General features: G+C 35.8%; 1 protein-coding gene and 1 long non-coding RNA gene across 3 annotated transcripts in view; both read left to right on the top strand.

Moving 5' to 3' along the window:
- Positions 1–3,529: 3,529 nt before the first annotated feature.
- On the top strand, positions 3,530–3,980 carry LOC123267836. The gene is made up of 2 exons (XR_006510140.1): positions 3,530–3,731; positions 3,863–3,980. It is a non-coding gene; the product is annotated as an uncharacterized LOC123267836 (long non-coding RNA).
- An 8,232-nt stretch (positions 3,981–12,212) lies between these two features.
- LOC123266475 (protein escargot-like) overlaps positions 12,213–22,465 on the top strand; it is a 65,714-nt gene continuing 55,461 nt past the window's right edge. The window contains exons 1-4 of one of the 2 annotated variants that reach the window (XM_044730715.1): positions 12,213–13,762; positions 13,831–14,745; positions 15,310–15,776; positions 16,849–16,878. In XM_044730715.1, coding sequence (XP_044586650.1) covers positions 13,603–13,762; positions 13,831–14,745; positions 15,310–15,776; positions 16,849–16,863 — 1,557 coding nt within the window. In that variant the 5' untranslated portion in view covers positions 12,213–13,602 and the 3' untranslated portion in view covers positions 16,864–16,878. Of the gene's footprint in view, positions 13,763–13,830; positions 14,746–15,309; positions 15,777–16,848; positions 16,879–22,465 lie in introns of those variants that run through there. The other variant, XM_044730714.1, reaches the window with a different exon arrangement.

Raw genomic sequence — 22,465 nt, 5'->3', positions numbered from 1 at the left:
ACAAGGATACACGGACGGTGGCTGTTACTCTTCAGCTCCGATGCCTGATTTGGTCCGCGAGGGCTATTTTATTTCGCCACAATCCGCCGATCTTACGACCGGTTAGGACCCCCCTATCCGCCACCTGGGGACGCACCCGGTGGAAGTTTGGCTTCTTCCGACGGGTGTGTGTGTGTGTGTGTGTGTGTGTGTGTGTGTGTGTGTGTGTGTGTGTGTGTGTGTGTGTGTGTGTGTGTGTGTGTGTGTGTGTGTGGATGTATGTAAACGGCTCATAACTTTTGAACGGCTTGACCGATTTGATCGCGGTTAGTGCCATTTGAAAAACCTTGACTGAACATAGATTTTTAATATACTCTGAAACGATTCGGACCGATAGAATTTGAGAAATCGCAAAAAAACTACAAAAAAAATTTTTTCCAAATGTGGTTTTTTTGGAATAACTTTTAAACGGCTTTACCGATCAATTCCAAAACTAATCAGCTTTTGAAATAAAAAAATCACGTCGATCGCCACCAGTCTGGTCAAAATCGGTTGATTTGTTCGTGAGCTATCGTTGACGAAAGAAAACCGAAAAAAGTGTTTTTTCGGAATTATTCCAAAATTTTTCTTTCTATCAATTTAAACTTGAAGATTCTTTATGAATCTTAAAAAATTGCGTCGAATTCCACTAACTCTGTGAAAATCGGTTCATTTATTCAAAAGTTATTGCGATTTGAAAATTCAAAAAATAGTGTTATATCAAACTTCTATCAAATTTTTGTGCTCAAAGAGCTCAAAAGCATACAAAAGCTACTTTTTTGAGCTCGAAGAGCTCAAAATAACACACAAATTGTATTTATGAGCTCGAAGAGCTCAAAAACGTCATAGGTGCAATTTCAAGTGCTTAGGTATAGAATTGGAGGGAAGTTGCAGGGATGGCCATCAGAGTCAACCGTTTTTCTAATTTTTTGAATAAAGTAATTCCTAAGTCATTTTAACAAAAATAACTAGAACTTTAAAGGCTAAAATTTATGACGATATGAAAATCAATCTTTTTTTGCCCTCCGGGCGGAAAGTGGCAACTTTTGTCTTGCTGCACTATACAAAGTTACCGCTTTCCGCCTTCGTCGGAAAAAAAATAGTATACAGCCCTTTAGAAGTAAAAAAGAAAACCTCAGATCACATGCAATCGAGGCTAAGCCTCGACCAACAATTGCATGTGATCTGAGGCTTTCCTTATTTTTCTTTCCGAAGACTGTAATATACTACAATGAACTGAAAAAAAAAAAAAAAAAAAAAAAAAAACGGTTGACCCTGAAAGCCATCCCTGCAACTTTCCGCTAATTTTATATCCAGGCGCTTAAAATTGCATTTACGAGCTCAAAGAGACAGTTTTTCTATGCTTTTGAGCTCTTTGAGCTCAAAAGTCTGATAGAAGTCTGATAAAACACTATTTTTTGAATTTTCAACCGCAATTTTCAAGCCGTTCAGAAGTTATAAGAGGTTTACACACACACACACACACACACACACACACACACACACACACACACACACACACACACATACATACATCGACCGTGCTGGAGGTTTTGCCACCAACCAGCATGGCTTCCGGAAAGGTCATTCGACAGTCGGAGCGATCAAGAAAGTCATAAAGACAGCAACACAAGCATGGTCTGGTAGCCTCAAAGCTCGTAAAGTATGTCTTCTCCTCACGCTAGATGTCAGAAACGCATTTAACAGCGCAAATTGGGGAGACATTTTAGACGCTCTGGAGCACAAGTTTGACGCGGAGCCAGAAAATCTGGCACTAGTCGACAACTACCTTGACGATAGAGTGCTAATAGTGGAAACTACTGAAGGCCCACAAGAATACGCCATAACGGCTGGCGTGCCGCAAGGCTCAATAATGGGGCCTGATCTATGGAACGCAGACTACGACGAGCTTCTTGAAATCCCGTTGCCAGAGCAAGTAGAGCTAACAGGCTTTGCAGACGACGTTGCAGCCACTATAGTGGCGGACAGCGTGGAAGAGGCCGAACTGCTAGTTCGGGAAACCATCGACACCGTCGAGACTTGGCTCGATAAGCATCACCTGAAACTCGCCAAACAGAAAACCGAGATGGTCGTTTTGACCCGTCAAAAATGGTTTCCAAAACCATTCGCTATGGACATGGGAGGAACAACGCTGACGTCAACAAGGGCCCTGCGGTATCTAGGGGTAATGATAGACGAGAAACTATCTTTCCGTGAACACCTCGACAGTGCATGCAAGAAAGCCAGCAAGACTGTGTCTAGCCTAGCACGAATTATGACCAACACCATGGGACCAAGAACAAAAAAGAGAAGAGTTCTTCTAGAAGCAGTCCACTTGGTACTGCTTTATGGAGCGGAGATATGGGCAGACATATTAAAGCAGAAGACCTACCGGCGAAAGATCGCAGCAGTACAGCGGCGAGGCGCTCTCAGGGTTGCCTGCGCCTACCGCACAGTTTCCGAAGCGGCTGTATTGGTCATTGCAGGAGCCGCGCCCATCGACCTATTAGCGTTCAAAAGAGCAAAACTCTATGACGCTAAAGACAGTGATGATAACATGAAGGACGCAAGAACGAGGATAAAGGCGGAAACGCAGCAAGAGTGGCAGGACCGATGGACATCGGGAGAGATGGGCAGATGGACGGCGCGCCTGATCCCAAACATCAATGTCTGGCTCTCTCGGAAGCACGGAGATACAGACTTCTTCCTGACCCAGCTATTGACGGGACATGGGCAGTTCAATGCCTATCTTTTCAAGATGGGTTTGCACAGCACACCAACGTGCAAATACTGCCCGGATAAAATCGACGACGCCGAACACACATTCTTCGAGTGTGCTCGATGGAAGGACTACAGAAGAAGCACCGAAGAGATCATAGGCACCAGGCTCTCCCCTCTAGCCTGGTGACCTATATGATCAAACAAGAGGAAAACTGGTCAGCTGTTGCAGTTTATGCACAGCACCTCCTGAAAGACAAAATCGCAGAAAGGGACCAGTAGCCAGGAGTAGGCGTCGTGAGACGCAGCACGACTGGATTGAAGTAATGCTAATGCGGTTCCAATCCAGTCCTCCCCGTACCATCTAGGGGAGCGGGGAAGAGGAATGTTTTTTTTAGTGGGTAAAAATCTCCACACTACCGACTATCGATATCTGCCGAAAGATGGGCGGCAGAGTTAACGATACTAGTGTCTTTTGAAGATCTTTTTTCGTACCTCTTTACAAAAAAAAAAAAAAAAAAAAAAACATACATACATACATACATACATACATACATACATACATACATACATACATACATACATACATACATACATACATACATACAGACGTACGGACATCATATTAAAAATAGTCAGGAAAGCTTCTTAAGGCTTTAACGTTCAGATCTATTGAAACCTCGATTTTTGCAAAACGGGGTAAAATCAATAGCTTCCCGATTTTCCGAAAATCATTGATTTTCTTAGCGGGAAGTTAAAAATCAAATGCACAGCTTCTACGCTATTGGCTAATCACGTGATTTCTTCTAATGACTGAGATAATTTATTGTTGGCTTGTTATAAATACTACGCGTGCAGGACTTTGACAACAAGTGAATTATTGAATAGTTGAAAAAATGATTAAACTACTGGGATTAGCAGTCGTCACCATTATGGTTGTTGCTTCGATGGTGATGGCTGATCAATATCGAGGATGTACGGTGGCCGGAAAAAAAGTAAGTAATAATAAAATATATATATATATATATATATATATATATATATATATATATATATATATATATATATATATATTGCTGGTAAATATAATACCTTGAAACTGACTCTATAATATTTGTATTTCTAGTGTGTGACACACAACGAATGTTGCTCAGATTATTGTTTATTCGTGTGGTCAACATATAGTGTGCAGCCAAAATAGGATGAATATCGCACCAACGCTGTGTATTGAATAACAAAATAAAGAAAAAATAAAGCTATTCGGCATCCAAAATGGAAGTAGATTTCATTTTAAACTTCCTTAAATTATCAAACTTCCTTTCAGAACGTTTTTATCTCTTAAAGTTTACTTTTGAATCAACAACGTTCGATAAAGAAAAAAAAAAAAATTACGGTACTTCAGTACTTTTCAGTCAGTTCTATGTGGACAAAATGACTGCAAGAGTAGAATTTTTAAAAAATAATCCTAATATGATATTTTTTGCTTTAGAAAACTATGTGAACATTTAAATTGAAGCTTAAGGTAGTTCCAGCATGAAATTACTTTTCGACAGATTCGGCTGAAATTTTTTTCACGGTTTCAAAATAGCTTTATTTATGAATTCCTAAAATTTCAAAATTTTTGACCGTTTAGATCGCAAGATATTTAAAGACAAAGCTCGCGATTTTGAGGGTCATGTCCCATTTAAAGTATGGAAAATGTTCGGTCTCTCTAACTATTTTTTATTATATTAAAAAATTCTCTTGACAGAATTGGAAAAAAAAGTAGGAGAGTGTTAAAAAATGTTTTTAGAATAAGTTAAAAAAATAAAAGTAGCACCTCACCGTTTTGTTATCGAGATATAGTAATTTAAAAAAATTAGAAAAACGGTAGACCCTGAAGGCCATCCCTGCAACTTCCCGCTAATTCCATACCTAGGTGCTTAAAATTGCACTAATGATGTTTTTGAGCTCTCCGAGCTCAAAAATACAATTTGGGTGTTATTTTGAGCTATCCGATCTTGAAGAGAGAGCTTTTCTATGCTTTTAAGCTCTTCGAGATCAAAAGTCTGATAGACGTTTCATAGAACAATATTTTTTTAATTTTCAAACCACAATCACTTTTTGAAGAATTTCATGAAGAATCTTCAAGTTTGAATTGATTAAATTAGGAAATTCGGAGTAATTCCGAAAAAACACTTTTTTCGGTTTTCTTTCGTTCACGATATCTCTTGAACGAATTGACTGATTTCGACCGGCTTGACGGCGATCGACGTAATTTTTTGATGTTAATAGATGATAAGTTTTTTAAATTGATCGATAGAGCCGTTGAAAAGTTATTACAAAAAATTTCGGAGTAAAGTTAAAAAAACACTTGTTTCCAATTATTTCGTCGCGGATATCTCTCGAACCAATTAACCGATTTTGACCGGATTAGCGGCGATCGACGTGGTTTTTCAAGCTTAAGAGCGGATTAGTTTTTGAAGTTTATCGATAAAGCCGTTTAAAAGTTATTTTAAAAAAACCACTTAAAGAAAATTTTTTTGTTCAAAATTTTTGAGATCATAGGAATAAGTCACACTTTTTTGTACCATTAATAGGTGAATTGTTCTTATCTCAGACGTAAAATTACTTAAATACAATAGGATGATAGTACTTTTTTCAGTCTTTTTTCCCTGTAAATTCTGATTCAATACCGTATACATTAATGTTTATTTAAATAATTCATCTTTTCAAATTTTGGAATATCACAAAGCTTAATGGGAAATTTAATACCACGTTTACTTTTAGACCTACTAGATTTTTCAAGGCATCTTGCACTTTTTCAATAACTGTAATTCGAGAGTCCTGTAAGAATAACTTTGGATCCTTGTGATGTTGATTGATAACACAACCAGTTCGGATGTTTCCAGCGAAGGCGTTCTCCAACTCTTGCCATTTGACTCCTTGATTATTTCCAAGATCTCCGCCAACTGCATGGTTGTCGAGTCGGGAAAATTGATCTGAGAACCAATTTAGCTGGATAATATGGGCCTAAAGAATTTTTCACACTTGAACCGTTGTCTGTGGATCCAATAAGATTGTTTTGAAGTACTCAATGGTCTTGTCACACACTCTTTAGCACCTTTGATACTGTTGATGAGTGATGGGCTGTCCTAATAAATAACCATACGATCTAGTCACTGTATTCACTAAGTCTTGAAAAGCATCAATAAGATTAGAATATGCCATTTTGAAAGATTAGCACTACTTTTAATATAATTAAAAAATACTATCTAACGATAGATTAAGTACACTACATTCGTGAACTTTACTATATCATCGTGCTTTACTACACTACACTCGTGAAATTCTCTATACTCTCGTACTTCACTGAACTATACTCGTGAACTTCACTGCTCTAAACTTTACAGATTACTTGAAGATAGCCCTGGACACTTAATTGAAGACGCGTACTTCGTTTTTGTGAAGTACGCTCTGAACGAGCTGCTTATACAGGATGTCCCAGAAGTGACGGACGCCATTGTAGCATCTGATGAAAAAAATAATTCTGAGACGAAATGTCCTTAGCCATTTTTTTATTAACCTCATTGATAATTAAATTAATTATTAATTAAAAATAACGTCTCTTTATTTGTTAGAGAAAGAGCGCCAGTATCCAGTAAAGTACGTGCCAAACAAAGACACAACTAACTGTATGACTAACTAGCTTCTATAGCTAACGTAGTCACACATATTTACTTACACATTCACACGTGCAAGCATCTTCGTTTTGAATGCACTTGACTGGACACTAGTGCTCTCTCTCTCTCTAACACATAAAAGGACGTTATTTTAATTAATAATTAATTATCTATGCGTCTGATTGAAAAATAGCTAAGGACTTTTCGTCTCAGAATTATTTTGTTTATCAGATGCTACAATGGCGTCCGTTACTTCTGGGACACCCTGTATAGTCAGATGATACTACGCAGTTACCCCAACTTCTTTACCTTAAAACCAGTTTGATGTCGTCATCTATTGCCGGTAGTAATGGAACAAAGGAAATGAGTCATCCCAGTTACCCCGTCCCTTGCTGCAAACAAGTTTTGACCCGTCTGATGACTTCATCCATCGCGCAGTGGTAAAAGAACAAAGGAAACTCCTGGGAACGAGTTCCCGCAGACAGGTTTAAACTTTTCAGATGACGTCATCTACTACGAAGATAGACAATTCTAGAAAAGTATGATTCATCTACTACGCAGTTACAGGACTTTGAACAGGTTTCGACCTGTTAGATGACGTCATCTACTGCGCAGTTGAGATTTTATCCGCTAGATGTTATGATTTCTCGTATGTACTCATCATACATGAAGTTTGAATTGTAACGTAGATTTTTCTCACGCAGTAGATCTTCACGGCAAACTATAATTCACTACGTTACACTTCGTCCATCTCAGCCATCTCTCGATCCTCCAGGAACCCCGACAGGCGCCAGCCGACTTTTGTTTCACCGGTATCGGTAACCGGGATATGATAACTTAATTGTTATATTCCTAGAAGACCAAGAGTGGCCTCGACGGTAACGGAATACCTCGGTGTCGCTCAGTTATGCTGGTTATGGAGAGAGGGTCGTGATTCGGTCTCTCAGAGGAAGTAATTTCTTTACAAAAACGGGACTAAACGATATCTAGTACATTAATCGGTACTCTTGAACTAACACTCAACCTTCTTAATCGGAAAAATAAACTAAATCGAGATTTAAAATATCGCGGAAGCAGTCTCAAACGAACACTAAACAAAGACAATGGCTCGGGCCATTCGTCTACGGTAATAGCAAACGTGAGGCGTGCCGGCTCCGATACGAGAGACTAACTCAACTCTCAAACACGATGCTCACTTTACGAGAGCTCGCAACTGACTTCTTTTCACGGTACACATCTAACGCTGCCTAGCAGCCACGGTACGTCCATCCTCTACGAGGATCTCCACAAGACTCTTTTTAAATCCAATCACAAGCCAGACTTACACACAAAACAATCCTTATTCATTCACTACTCCAGCCAGACTGCCTCTCACCGTACCCCCACTACATTCATGCCACCTGCTACATGCACTCAACTCACTTTCACGCTACTCCCAGACACACAAACTTCCACTTCGCTCCTCCGCGATAATCACCTCACTCTAAGAGGCTGAACCTAAGTTCAGTCGTCGGTAACTGACCACCGGAAGACACGTTACATCGGTCACTTTTCCGCAGTGCAGCTCGACATCCTCGAGACAACTAACTTACTCACATACACTCACGATAGTTTTCAATACTACGACATTACCGTACTCACACAACATAAACTCACAATATTACTCAAATACACTATTACTGTAACGCTACATAAAATGTAACGTTACAAAATATATTAACTTTTTTAGGAAAGGCTGGCAATAGCCTGATCGGCTTGGTACCCGCATTTTGAAAGAGTGGGATCAGGGTTTGATCCCAGCACGCAAGAATATTTTTTCAGCGATTATAAATAAAATAATGTGTGCGTTACGTTGCCAGCCTCTGAAAGTGGCAGAGATAGTTGCGTGGCACACGTCTGACTTAGGCGATCACCCAGTTAAGCAACAACTTGGATGGATGACCACTCTAGTCGGCGTTGGCTCTATGAGTAGACCTGTAACACAGCCGTTGGCTAGCGCGAGGGATCTCTGCACACTAGGAGAGGGGCCTAATGCTCCAATGGTCGATAAAGAAGAGTTTCTTATCAATCACTGTAGACTTAGCCCAGCCCCGACTGTACTATCATGGGTTTTCTCTGTGGTTTCCCCATGATTCTGTTCCAACAGCCTGAGAGGTGAGGTTCAGGGTAAATGTGGTGCAGAAAGTACACGTCGGACCACAGCCGCAAAATAAAGAGCAGTAACCAAGCAACAACTCATTAATGTTGAGAAAAGCTTGGGGTGTAAAGGAGTATGAAAACGCCTGTACACTAGAAATTCATAGAAATAGAATATATTAACTTTTTTAGATTATAAAGAATGAAATGCGACTGTGATCTAAGCAATGCTGAGATCACAGCTGTATTTTTCAATAAAATGGCGAAAGTTAAAATTCAAAATGACGGATAGTGACGACCAGATGGCGATTAGGGTTCCCAAATGGCAAAAAATTGCGGAAAGTAGAATTTAAAATGGCGGTAATAAGATTCAAGATGGCAGATGGCGGCTTCAGAAGGGCAGAGTTAAAATTCAAAATGGTGAAAATTAGATGTGAAATAACGGAATTGAAATCACGGAATTTCCCACCAGTGCCACAGATGGTAAGAAAGCTCAAGCATACCTACAGTCGATAAAAAGCAGATGAACGACCCTGATAGCCACAGTTTCAGACCAACCAAGTTGGTGTCAGATAGATGCCACCAACTTAGCGACAACTTGCGGTCAACTTCCGAATTTGTAACTGTTGGCGCCAAGTTGGCTACAAGTTTCTGAGAAAAAAGAGACCAATCTACTGCCGCAATATGTCACCAAATTTCTTGAGAAACTTATCGTCAACTTGGTGTGAAAAAGTTTCAGAGCAACTTTTGCCGACAACTTGGTGACAACTTGGTGAACAAGTTGACACCAACCGAGTTACTTTCCAAGAGTTGCCGCCAAGTTGGTGACAAGTTGCGGCAGTAGATTGACAGAAAGTTGCAGCCAACTTGGCTATCAGGGGAAACGAGCGATAACCATACTGGTAATATACTACTCGTTGGTGATATAGATGTCTACAATTTAGCGCGGGCATGAACCAAAAACTGTTTTATTACGAGGGATAACCTCCTGTACCTCTACGTATTATACCAGTATTGAACAATAAAAGAATATTTTTGCATCAAAGCCAGACATTTCTGCAAGAAATTGATGTATAGAAATGGCACAAAAATGAAGTTAAAGCTCAAGAAATAGGCTATCAGGTTTACGGGATGGTTTAGCTGAAAAAAATTTTCGTAAACGCCTAAATGAAAATAACAATTTGGATGGCGGCTAACCCTGCAGGTAATTCGTGTAACTTTCCGCTAAATTTAGTTGTTATAAGCTAAAGGCATTCAAAAATATTATAGTGTTGATTTAACTTTTTTGAGATTTTTGATTTCGAGAGTTCAAAAATCTGAAAAAAAATCCGAAAATTACTGGTAAAATCATCATTTCAATTTTTAAAAAACTATAATTTCCTTGATTCAATAATTATTCTCTTGAATCAAGATACTTCTTTTTCCGTGGGACATCAATTTTTAGTATAACTTTATATACTCCTATCTAGCCTAAGAAATAGTGATTTAAATTGTGAAATTGATGCATTCGCTGATGACACCAAGCTCTATGTCACTATTGGATCAGTGCGGGACTGCTCAAGGCTCCAATTGTTTATAAATCAATTTGTTGACCTATGTAATAAGTATGAATTAATGTTAAATCGTGAAAAATGTAAAATAATGTCATACTACAGAAATAAGTCGCCTATACTTTTTGATTATTATATTGGTGACACCCAGATCTTGAGAGTGTCTGTTCATCGCGACTTGGGTGTTGTTTTTGACAATAATCTAAACTTTCAACCTCACATCAATGCAGTGGTTACCCCCTCGTGGAAGATGTTAGGATTTGTAAATAGATCTAGTCGTAACTTAACCTCAATCAAAGCCATTAAATCTGTATACTTTTCCCTGGTTAGATCGCGTCTCGAGTATGCTGCGGTGGTCTGGTCTCCTATCTTTGATGTTCACATCAATAAGATCGACAAAGTTCAACACAAATTCCTTAAATTTTTAGTATGGAAAATTGACCGAATTTACCCTAAACCGGGCTCGGATAAGGAAGAACTTTGTCGTAGATTTAAAATGGTTTCTTTAAAGGACCGCTGACTATGTGCCAGTGCTATTTTCTTGACGCGACTGATACAGGGCAAGGTTGATTGTCCGAGACTTCTAGAATCAATTACTTTCAGAACTCCGACCTGGAGAAGTAATGTTCCCTTTCAACTTCCACTAACGAGTACTAACTTCGCTGTATCTGCTCCTATTTATCGTTTAATGTATGCTTTTAACTTGTTTTATAAAATTGATAACAGCCTTGACATCCACACGATAAATAATGTTGGCTCTCTTGCAAAACTTTGTTCCTCAATTGGACACTGACTTAGTGCATCCTATCTAATTGTTAATTACTATCAAATAATATATGATCAATTTATCAGATAAAGCATAGACTTACTACTATTAATTTTATATTTAAGCTTTACTATAATAAAACAATTGTTATATACATTTCTTTTTCTATGGAACCCAATCATTGGCATTGCTGTAGGGTTCAATGTACTGTTAAATAAATAAATAAATAAATAAATATACCGCTTTTTTCAGTGGAGGTTATTGAAAAATAATTGGTTAAGTCAACCGATTGTCAATCGGTAGACGTTAGCAATTTTTTAATAAAGTGATAAGTATATAGAAGTGATAAAATTATTTAAAAGTTACACCATATCAATAAATGAAAATAGTTAAGTTTTAATAAAATAAAAAAAAAATATTGCACTGAAAATTTCATCTTGAAAATCAGCTTGATTAACTTTTTTTCTATAATCTGCCGAATTAATTCAGCACAAATTGTAAGATAACCTAAATCTAATGAAAGCCTCTCAATTCATTCATTAATGAATGTCACCAACTACATCTTAATCAGTTAATTTTTTCAAAAGTTACAAAATATAAACTGACATCCATCCACACACACGCATGCGCGAGAACATACACATGGGAACTATTAGTTGTTAAAATAGCATCATAGCATCTTACAACATCTACATCTGTTGAAAAACTTTATTTTTGCACTGAATATAATTATTTCGTTAGAAAAATTTACAAGTTTCTATAAAGGAATTCGAAAAAAATCTAAACCTCAATATATGCAATGGTTGCTTCGATGTTTTCATATTCTATGAACTAAAGCATTCATTGTTGAAGATTCGTTGAGCGGGAAGTTGAATTGCTAGCTAGTAGAACTGAACTTTTTTTATATTTTTTAATTCACACAATTAAATAATTAATTTATTACTAATTATATTCACTGAATAACGATTATATAACTGTTCAACGATTAGCGTATCTCTTTGTAGCTGAAGATTACCTGAAAAGTTAGTTTGATTGCATTGTCATATACAGCAACTTTATTGATTAGCGAAAGAACAAGTAGAGATGAGCTTGTGAAAAAGGGTGCGCATGCAGCGCCATATTATTTGGCGCAGTAACAGGTGTTGCTAGTCTAATGGCTTCGGTATTGTAAAATCGATGCACCACACATCAACAAAATGACACAGGTTTCATTATTCCTCTCGTCATTATTGGTCGAACAGCCGGTGGTCGCTTTCTGTTAGCCTAATCCAATATTCTTTTTGCTGGTTCGATGTTGTAGAAACCCTTTCAATAGCACTGTCTCTGATAAACACGCACGCGCTTTAACCACCAGATTGTGAGGGTGTCTTAAAGCGGCAGTTGCACCTCAGCCACACCCGGATGAGCCATGTAGTCGGTCTGCTTTCCGCACTACAGCGGACAATTGTTGCTTCTGCGCCTACAGGTGGTACACTTTCTTAAACTTTTTATTACTCATCTAGATAAAATTAAGTGACGCATTAGTGGATTTTAATAATAATCCTCAAATTTAGTATGTAAGTGGATGAGTATTAAAAACAGTGATTAAAACACGAGTCAGTCTGTCAGCTCTATGAAGCTTTGACGAGGGTGAGTGGTTGAAGTGGTAGTGGTAATGGGGGTGGTTGTAATAGTATATACGTCGTGTACAAGTCTCAACAATATCAACTTGATAGATTTTACAATAGTACTAACTCTATGATAATAATGGACTAATAACTCAAATGGTGGTTTAAATATTCACGTTTATTGTTTCTCAATCTATTAATCAAAATCTAACGCTGTAAAGAATAAGCAGAAAAATAAAAGCACTCGACAAAATGCAATGCTCAAGTATCGATTATAACTAAAATAGCGAACGAGCGCGGTAGCTTCAGTCGACCTGTTGTCCCACTTGTTGCTCATCCTGTGGCATTTGCCTTAATGAAGCCTCTTCTGAAGGCAAATCGAAAAAGATTAATTATTAATTATGAAAGAAACATAAATAATATAGACACCATGCAAGACACGGGTATATTGTTTGATTATTATCGGATCGACGACGCTAATAATATTAATAACTTAAGAATAAAAATGTATAAACTAAACTTATACTTTTATATCTACAAAATAAAATAGCTTTATAAAGCTAATGAATAATAATACGATCGTAATAATGAATTAATAATAAACAATATTAAATTATAGTAAGTAAAAATTAATTTCCACCCACATAAATACAACGAAAGCAATATTAAACAAGGTAAATTTAAATGTAGTAATTATAATTCAACAAAGAGATGCATTTATTATCGTACAATTAAATAAAACTAGAAAAATAATCAATTTAATAAACTTTATTTACAATATTAATTAAGAGTGATTCTCTTTAGTCAAAAAAGTCCACTACTTAATATTGATCTAACTATTTAGCTCATTTTGTGATGAATTGTATGTTAATACTAAAATTAAATAAATGTCTTTAGAAGAATTATGCAACGACAAATTATAGAATTTAAATTAATAATTCCATCAAATACATCAAGTTTTTAATAATCAAAAGAAATAAGTCTACTAATAAGGATTAACACCTTTTTTATAAATGAAAAGTTGTGCTATTAACATCGTAAAACATCGCAAAATTTAAGATAAAAGGATAATTTAACACTTAAGATTTGTTTAATTACGCTGTTCACGTTCCTCTTTTTTTCTGAGTGTATTAAAACTGGCCATCATGCCGCGATGTTACATGGTTAAAAAAGCATTATGCAACAAATATATGAGTGTTACGAGGGGGTTCGAAAATTGGAGTAAAACTAAGGATTCTTCTTCACTTCAAGCAACTGCAATTACAGATTCTTCTAAGGTTTCTATCGCATCTATCAATTCCCAAGGTATGTATCAACAACTTATTATATACCAAAAACATTCAGAATTTTTGTGTATCTATTGATTTTTATAGATTGGAAGGAGTTTCCTCTGAGAGATGGAGTGATAGAAAAGAATATATGCTCTGTATCAACTTCTACTTTAAGTTCATACTCATCTTTACAATCAGAAAGAAATTCACCAATTCTTGACCGTGAGCTAGTGAAATATACAGAATCGAAAGTAATATCTACAGTACCACCTACGATAGTGAATGGAGACAGTCGAAGTCGAAGCCCCGCAATTCTGGCTTCAGAAATCCAGGATGCTGAGGAAACTCCCGTTTTTCGAGACAGGTCAGCAGCAGAAACGGAAGCAGCACATGATCTTTTAGAGTTATCAAGATCTCTACCTCCTTTACCACCACCAAGTATTGCAGTTGGTCCTCACAATATTGTAGAATCTCCTGTTACTGAAAATGTTCAAGAAATAAGTATCTATCAATCTATAGAGCCTCCTATTTATCAAGTCAATACAATAGATTTAACTGGAAATACTGCAACGGTGTATCAACAGCAACCAACAGGGATAATATATGAACCAACTATCGTGCAACAAGCCTCTGGTGGTGTATTTATACCTCTGTCCCCAGTTCAAGAAATTCTCTTTACTTATACTACTCCGACGATACCTTCTATTCTTGCTACTCAAGTATCTACGTTAGAAGCTCCTCCCTTAACACCACCGATATCTGAATGTAGCAGTGACATTGAAAATAATAATCCAAACTTACAACCTAATCAAAGGGATAAAGAAGTACAAACTGTTATTGAACAGACAGAAGTTAAAACTGCTTCCTATACTTATGATACACTTCTCGTTGCGGATGGACGATCAAAAAATAAGAAGCAAATAAGTAATATTATTAATCAAAACAATGCAATCACAGAAATTACTGTTGAACCGCTGGAAGTACCAAGAGCTGGTCGATATATTTGTTGCGAATGTGGTACGTTCTTTAAATAGTGATTAAATTTAGGGAGTATTCAACGCCAAATGAAACCCGTTTGAATCTGTTTGTGTTGGCTCTCTAATATTGGTTTTTCTTACAATCCATTTTTTTTATTTTTTCAATTTTACTTATTTAATCAAATATTAAGTGTACAAGATCATACAAATTCTACCTGTTTTCTTTTGTTTTTCTAATTTTTTTTTTTAATTAAGAAAAATAAACATACCTTGTATGGACTTTTATACTTAAGAATTAATGATGACTTATTAATATGAAAATTTTAAATAAGAGGATTTTTTTATAATTCAAGTTATTTAACATCCTACAGTTCTAGGAATTTTGAAAGATTTACAATGAATAATTTTTTTTTGAGTTTATTTAACTACACTTAAAAAGGAAGAAAATAAAAAACGAATGTTATTTTTTATTCCATTTTTGATGAAACAAAGGGCTTTTGATATCAAAAAGAGTCGGGTTCAAAGTGGTCGATTTGGCATAAAATGTTCTATAGATTTTAATTTTTTTAATAATAAACAATATAAATTTTTCTAATTTTTACAGGCAAACAATATGCTACATCATCAAATCTTTCTCGACATAAACAAACTCATAGAAGTATTAATTCTCAATCTGCAAAAAAATGTATTCATTGTGGCAAGGCTTATGTCAGTATGCCTGCTTTAGCGATGCACGTACTAACTCACAAACTTACTCACAGCTGTGGTGTGTGTGGAAAAATGTTTTCAAGACCCTGGTTGCTTCAAGGCCACCTAAGAAGTCATACTGGTGAAAAACCGTATGGTTGTGCTCATTGTGGCAAAGCTTTTGCCGACAGATCGAATCTTCGTGCTCATATGCAAACTCATTCCGTTGATAAAAATTACGAATGTCCCAAATGCCACAAGTCGTTTGCACTGAAGTCATATCTTAATAAGCATCTCGAGTCTGCTTGTCAAAGAGATAATGATGATGACAGCAGTAATGATATTGATTCACCAAATCCTTCATTAAGTTCTGCCGAACGAGAGGTGAAATATTGAATTGAATTTGCACCTAAATTTTTTTTTAGAATTTTTAGATATCTATACACTTTTTACTGACTGTAAACGATTATAATTCAAGCATGTCAAATTTTTGTATATTAGGCATTTATTTAGATAGTAATTTAAGTATAAGTATAAAATATTTGTTTAATCTAAATAAAATGTAGTTATTTCAATAGCAATAGTTTTTAGCTTTAATATAAATATAACTCAACGATAAATATAAATCAACCAAACGGTAGATGATTTTTATGGAGTTTTTTTTTTTTTTGTTTAAATATAGTCTTAATCTAATATAGATAGCAAGTACATTATTTTTTTTAATTATTTATTTTACTCCCAAAGAAGAAACGCTTAAATATAATTTTGTATTACAAGATCTAATTATGTACAAATTTATATAATTATATCGAAATGTCTAGTATGATCATTAAGATGTATAAAAAAAAATCGATAAATATTTACCGACAACTATATTTTTTAAATGATCATAAATTTCATAAGATCATGCGAAAATTAAAATCTTATCGAAATTAGAGTTTTCAATATTGATATTTAGAGGTCACGAATGAAATTTTTTAATTTCCAATTTAAACATGACAAAAAATATTTTTAAGCTTTGGAATTTTATATTTTGTTATACAAACAATAAACCATATACTGCGATAGATATTTTCTTAGAAAGTTGAACCCTTTACAAAAAAGATTTCGTATGATTTTTTGAAAAATTTACTCTTTCAAAAATTATTCGAAGTCGAAGGAAAACATATGGATACTGCCTTTCTAATACATCGTATCCCACAAAATTTTACAAATTTACATATTCTGAAAAATATATCATAACAATATTATGCAAGTCATATTAAAAAATTTAAAGGTCAAATAGTTTAATAACTATTTTTAAATAAATATTTTCATCCGTCGAATCTCATTTGATCAATGTTAAATATAAACCATTTCTATCGTTTGCTGTAAAATTTTCTAAATGTGGGATGAGGAGTATAAGAATGGCAGTATCGATATCCTAAATTGTCAGTTTTTCTTTCATTTTCGACAGAATTGTTACTGTTGAGGTAAAAAACTCTCATCTATTTCAATGAACATCTCATTCTGCACGGAGAGAAAAGAATATTAGGTCTTATTCCTATGTATTAGGTGTACAAAAAAGTTCTACCCGTTTTTCAAAGATGGAGTTATCTAACAGCTATTTATAGGTTAGTTATGAATACGTATATGTACATGCACAGCTGTTTGTACTCTTTAAATTCATCTAACTTTTAATATATTAATCTACGATATATATATTTTTTTATTAAGTTGAAAATGGAAGTAAGTAATGAGCATATCCGCCATTGTCTTTTATATGGATTTCATCAAGGGAAAAGTGCTGCTGAAGCTCAAAGAATAATCTGTGCAACTTATGGTAACAGTGTTATTGATGACAGTACTTGTCGAAGATGGTTTCGGAAATTCACAAACGGAGATTTTAATTTAAATGATAAACCACGCTCTGAAAGGCCTTCAACAATCAGTGATGAGAAATTGCAAGAATTACTGGATCAAGATTCTGCACAAACGTAACAAGAACTTGCGAAAAAGTTAAACGTTACTCAACAAGCTATTTCTGAAAGATTACATGCTTTAGGTAAGATTCAAAAAGAAAGAAAATGGGTACCTCATGAATTAACCCCAACAACGAGAGAGATGAGAGAGACGAGTTGACACCTGCCTGTCGTTGCTTTCACGACAAAAAAAAAATTAGGAAAACGGTTGACCCTGAAGGCCATCCCTGCAACTTCCCGCCAATTCTATACCTACACGTTTGAAATTGCACTTATGATGTTTTTGAGCTCTTCGAGCTCAAAAATATAATTTTCGTGTAGTTTTGAGCTCTCCGAGCTCAAAAGTCCGATAGAAGTTTGATAAAAGACTATTTTTTGAATTTTCAAATCGCAATAACTTTTGAATGAATGAACCGATTTTCACGCGGTTGATGACATTCGACGCAGTTTTTTAAGCTTCATACAGAATCTTTATTTAAATTTTGTAAATTTTGTAAATTTGATAGAACGAAAAATTTCGAAGTAATTCCGAAAAAACACTTTTTTCGGTTTTCTTTCGTCAACAATAACTCACGAACGAATCAACTGATTTTGACCGGACTGGCGGCGATCGACGTGGTTTTTTCATGTTAAGAGCTGATTAGTTTTTGAAATTGATCGGTAAAGCCGTTTAAAAGTTATTCCAAAAAAACCCCATTTAAAAAAATTGTTTTTGTACTTTTTTTGCGATTTCTCAAAATCTACCGGTCCGAATCGTTTCAAAGTATATTGCAAATCTAAGTTCAGCGAAGCCCTTTCGAATGGCACCAACTGCGATCAAATCGGTCAAGCCGTTTAAAAGTTATGAGAGGTTTACATACATTTACACACACACACAAACACACACACACACACACACACACATACATGGATACATACATACATACATACAGACACCATCGCGGGAATAGTCAGGGAAGCTTCCTAGGACTTTGAAACGTCGAGATTCGATGAAAACTCGATTTTCGTAAAACGGGGTGAAAACAATAACTTCCCGATTTTTGAAAATCTTCGATTTTCTTATCGGGAAGTTAAAAAAGTTTTTTATGGAAACTTGTAACAGGGAACGAAAAGTGGATTTACTATGAGAATCCTAAACGTCGAAAATGTTGGGATGAGTGGAGCGTGCTATATTATGAGTTACTCAGATCAGGAGAAACCGTTACTGGAGAACGCTACATTTGTCAATTAAAAAAATTAACAGATGAAATCAGTAAAAGTTCAATCGTCCACCAAACTATAAATGATTTACAGTGGGAAGTTTTACCGCACCTGGCGTATTCACCAGACCTTGCACCGTGTGATTTTCATCTATTCCGGTGATTGCAAAATTACTTGGCTGGCAAACACTTGAAACAAAATGCAAAAAACAATAGATGATTTCATTTCGTCAAAAGATCAAGCCTTTTATCGCCGTGGGATTCATCAGTTGCCTGAGCGTTGGCAAAGGGTAGTAGATGCTGATGGTGGTTATTTTGATTAATATTTGTATTTTATTTAAAATTCTTAAATATATTTTTTTTTGTCAAAAAACGGGTAGAACTTTTTTGTACACCTAATAGAATAGTAACCATTACTATGTTACATAGTAACGGAAATTTTTGTGAGAATCCTGTGTAAATTTACTGATAAAAATTTTAGAAATTGTGATAAAAATATGAACAACCACTTATTCGTTGCGGAATTCAATTCTGAACATACTGATGTTATTTTTTTATTTTTTTGATAAAAATTTCAATTTGTTATCAACAAAAAACATCAACAAAATGAAAAATCTCATTTTTTCGTAAATAACTCAATAACTATCGATGATATCGAAAATCGGAAAAAGATCCTTAAGGAGGAGGAAATTTCTGAAAAAAAGTTTCGACTCGCAGAACTCTAGCTTAAAAAACAATAATTTTTATTTAATGTTGAAAATAGGGTTCCGCGCAAATGCCGTGGTATTTTAGCATCGGCGGGTTCGTGTGATGAAGGTCGCGCGAAACCCTATTTTCTACATTAAATAAAAATGATTGTTTTTCAAGCTAGAGTTCCGGAAGTTGGGACTTTTTTTCAGAAATTTCCTCTTCTTTAAGGATCTTTCTCCCGATTTTCGATATCACCGATAATTATTGAGTTACTTACGAAAAACTGAGAATTTTTATTTTGTTTATGTTTTTTGTTAATAACAAATTGAAAATTTTATCAAAAAAATAAAAAAACAACATCATTATGTTCAGAATTTAATTCCGCAACGAATGAGTGGTTGTTCATATTTTTATTATAATTTCTAAGATTTTTATCAGCAAATTTACACAGGATTCTCACAAAAATTTTCGTTACTATGTAACATAGTAATGGTTACCATTCTACATAGGAAAGAAATCTATTCTTTTCTTTCCATATGAGTGAAAAAAAAAATTAGAAAAACGGTTGACCCTAAAGGCCATCCCTGCAACTTCCCGCTAACTCCATGCCTAAGCGCTCAACATTTCACTTATTTTGTTTTTGAGCACTTCGAGCTCAAAAATATAGTTTTTGTGTTATTTTGGGCTCTCCGAGCTCAATGAGATAGCTTTTCTATGCTTTTGACTTCTTTGAGCTCAAAAGTCTGTCAGAAGTTTCATATAACACTACTTTTTGAATTTTCAAACCGCAATAACTTTTGAATGAATCAACCGATTATCTTGCGGTTTAGGGCATTTAACGCAGTTTTTAAGTTCTTTAAGGTATCGTAGAGCTCAAACTAGTCTGACTAAAAGTTTCATAGAAATTCTGAAAAAAACATTTTCAATTTTTTTCGACAACGATATCTCACGAACGAATCAACCGATTTTGACCGGACCGGTGGCGATCAACGTGATCTTTTGACGTTAAGAGCTGATTAGTTTTTGAAATTGATCGGTAAAGCCTTTTAAAAGTTATTCTAAAAAAAACAAATTTTTAAAAATTCAATTTTTTCGATTTCTCAAAATTGATTGACTCAAATTTTTTGAGTCAGAGAAGCTTCCTAGGACCTCAGAACGTCGAGATCTGATGAAAACTCAATTTTTGCAAAACGGGGTAAAACCAATAACCTCGATTTTTGAAAATCATTGATTTTTTAGCGGGAAGTTAAAAATTAGGAAACCGGTTGACCTTAAAGGCCATCCCTGCAACTTCCCGCTAATTTTGTATCGAAATGCTTAAAATTGCACTTATAACGTTTTTAAGCTCTTCGAGCTCAAAAATATAATTTATGTGTTATTTTGAGCCTCTGATCTCAAAAAGTTAGCTGTTCTATGCTTTTAAGCTCTTCAAGTGTGTGTCTGCGTTTATGCGTGTAAGCCTTTTATAACTTTTGAATGGCTTGACTGATCGGAACGTGGTTGACTGAACGTGGTTGACAGAAATCGAAAGGGTTCCTCTCAACTTAGATTTCCTGGAAATTTGAATCGATTCGGCAGGATAGATTTTAAGAAATTCTAAAAAAAACCAAAAAAAAAAATTTGCCGAAATCGTGTTTTTTTAAAATAACTTTTGAGCTGCTAAACTAATCGTCTCAATAACCTAATTAGCTCTTAATCTTAAAAATTGACGTCAAATAACGTTTGGCAAATTGGAATCGGTTCATCCGTCAGTGAAATATCGTAGTCAACAGATTTCGAAAAAAATGTTTTTTTCCGACTCTTTAATAACAGCTTCAGGATTTCTGAACTAATCGATATTTCACCTTATACGATATCTTTAGAGCTCAAAAAACTGCATCGGTGCCGTGTCAAAAATTCAGATTTATCAAGGTGATCAAAAGTTATAGCTTTTCAAAAATTGAAAAATACTTTTACCAGTAATTTTCAGATTTTTTTTAACCCGTTGAGGTCACACTTCTTAAAAATGACGTTGTGGTCATACTGGGTCTACTTGACCCCATGCCCGGAAGAAATTCTTGTTACTTGCGTTCTTGTCAATATCTTCACCTGAGCCGTACATGAGAGTAATTCTTAACACTTCCGTTGGATAACTAAATCGTTTTTTAATTTTTAACTTCCCGCTAGGAAAATCGAAGATTTTTAAAAATCGGGAAGTTATTGTTTTCACCCCGTTTTACGAAAATCGAGTTTTCATCGAATCTCGACGTTTCAAGGTCCTAGGAAGCTTCCCTGATTATTCCCGCGATGGTGTCTGTATGTTTTTTAGGGGGGAGAATCCTTTTTACGGATTCTAGGCATACCTGTTTAGCCTGGATATGTGGCGACTCGACGCAGCGTCATACTAAAACTCGACGCTGACGCCCCTACCCACTAAACCCTAAACCCCTTTCTCTTCTATCCTCTGATCCCCCATGGTACCGCCGTAAGGCATTTCTTCGCGGGGAGAGAAATTAACTGCCGCTCTTCCTTCTAGTGGCTAAGATGTTATTTCTTCCTTCTAGATTCTGTCTTTCGCTCTTTTCCTCTCAATGGATCGCAACTCGGTAAGCACCTTTGTAGCAAAAGTGCTTGTGGCGTTCCAGGCAGCTTCTGACGACAACATTGCTTCTACTATTGACTCTGGTTGGGTTCTCTTTTTCAGAATCTTCCCTAACTCATCGCGCTGTTGGTTGAAACGTGGAAACACAAAGAAAACATGCTCCGCATCTTCATTGACCCCTGGACAGGACGGGCACTCTGAGGTATCATCGTGCTTAAAGCGGTGAAGATACTTCCGGTAACAGCCGTGTCCTGATAATATCTGCGTTAAATAATAGTTGATCTCACCGTGACTCCGGCTGAACCACACATCAATCCGAGGTATGAGACGGTACGTCCACCGACCTTTCTCTGAAGCATTCCAGTCTTGTTGCCATCTTGCGATACTGTGTTGCCGTTCTTCCCTTCTGAGTTCTTCAGGGCTCAGTGTGGTTGCGTTGATATAGGTTCCGTCTTTCCTCAGCTAGGACTCTGAGAGGCAGAGTACCGGAAATAACACACACTGCTTCCTCTGATATTGTGCGGAAGGCGCTAGCTACTCGTAGGGCACTCAGTCGATATACTGGTCCAGCCTTTCTCCATGATTCTTGCGTCTTTAATGCGTCGGCCCAAATGGATATTATATCATATATCATATATTATA

This window comes from Cotesia glomerata, linkage group LG6 (genome assembly GCF_020080835.1).
Source record: "Cotesia glomerata isolate CgM1 linkage group LG6, MPM_Cglom_v2.3, whole genome shotgun sequence".
NCBI classification, from domain to species: domain Eukaryota; kingdom Metazoa; phylum Arthropoda; class Insecta; order Hymenoptera; family Braconidae; genus Cotesia; species Cotesia glomerata.
This window is presented reverse-complemented; position numbering and strand designations above follow the sequence as displayed.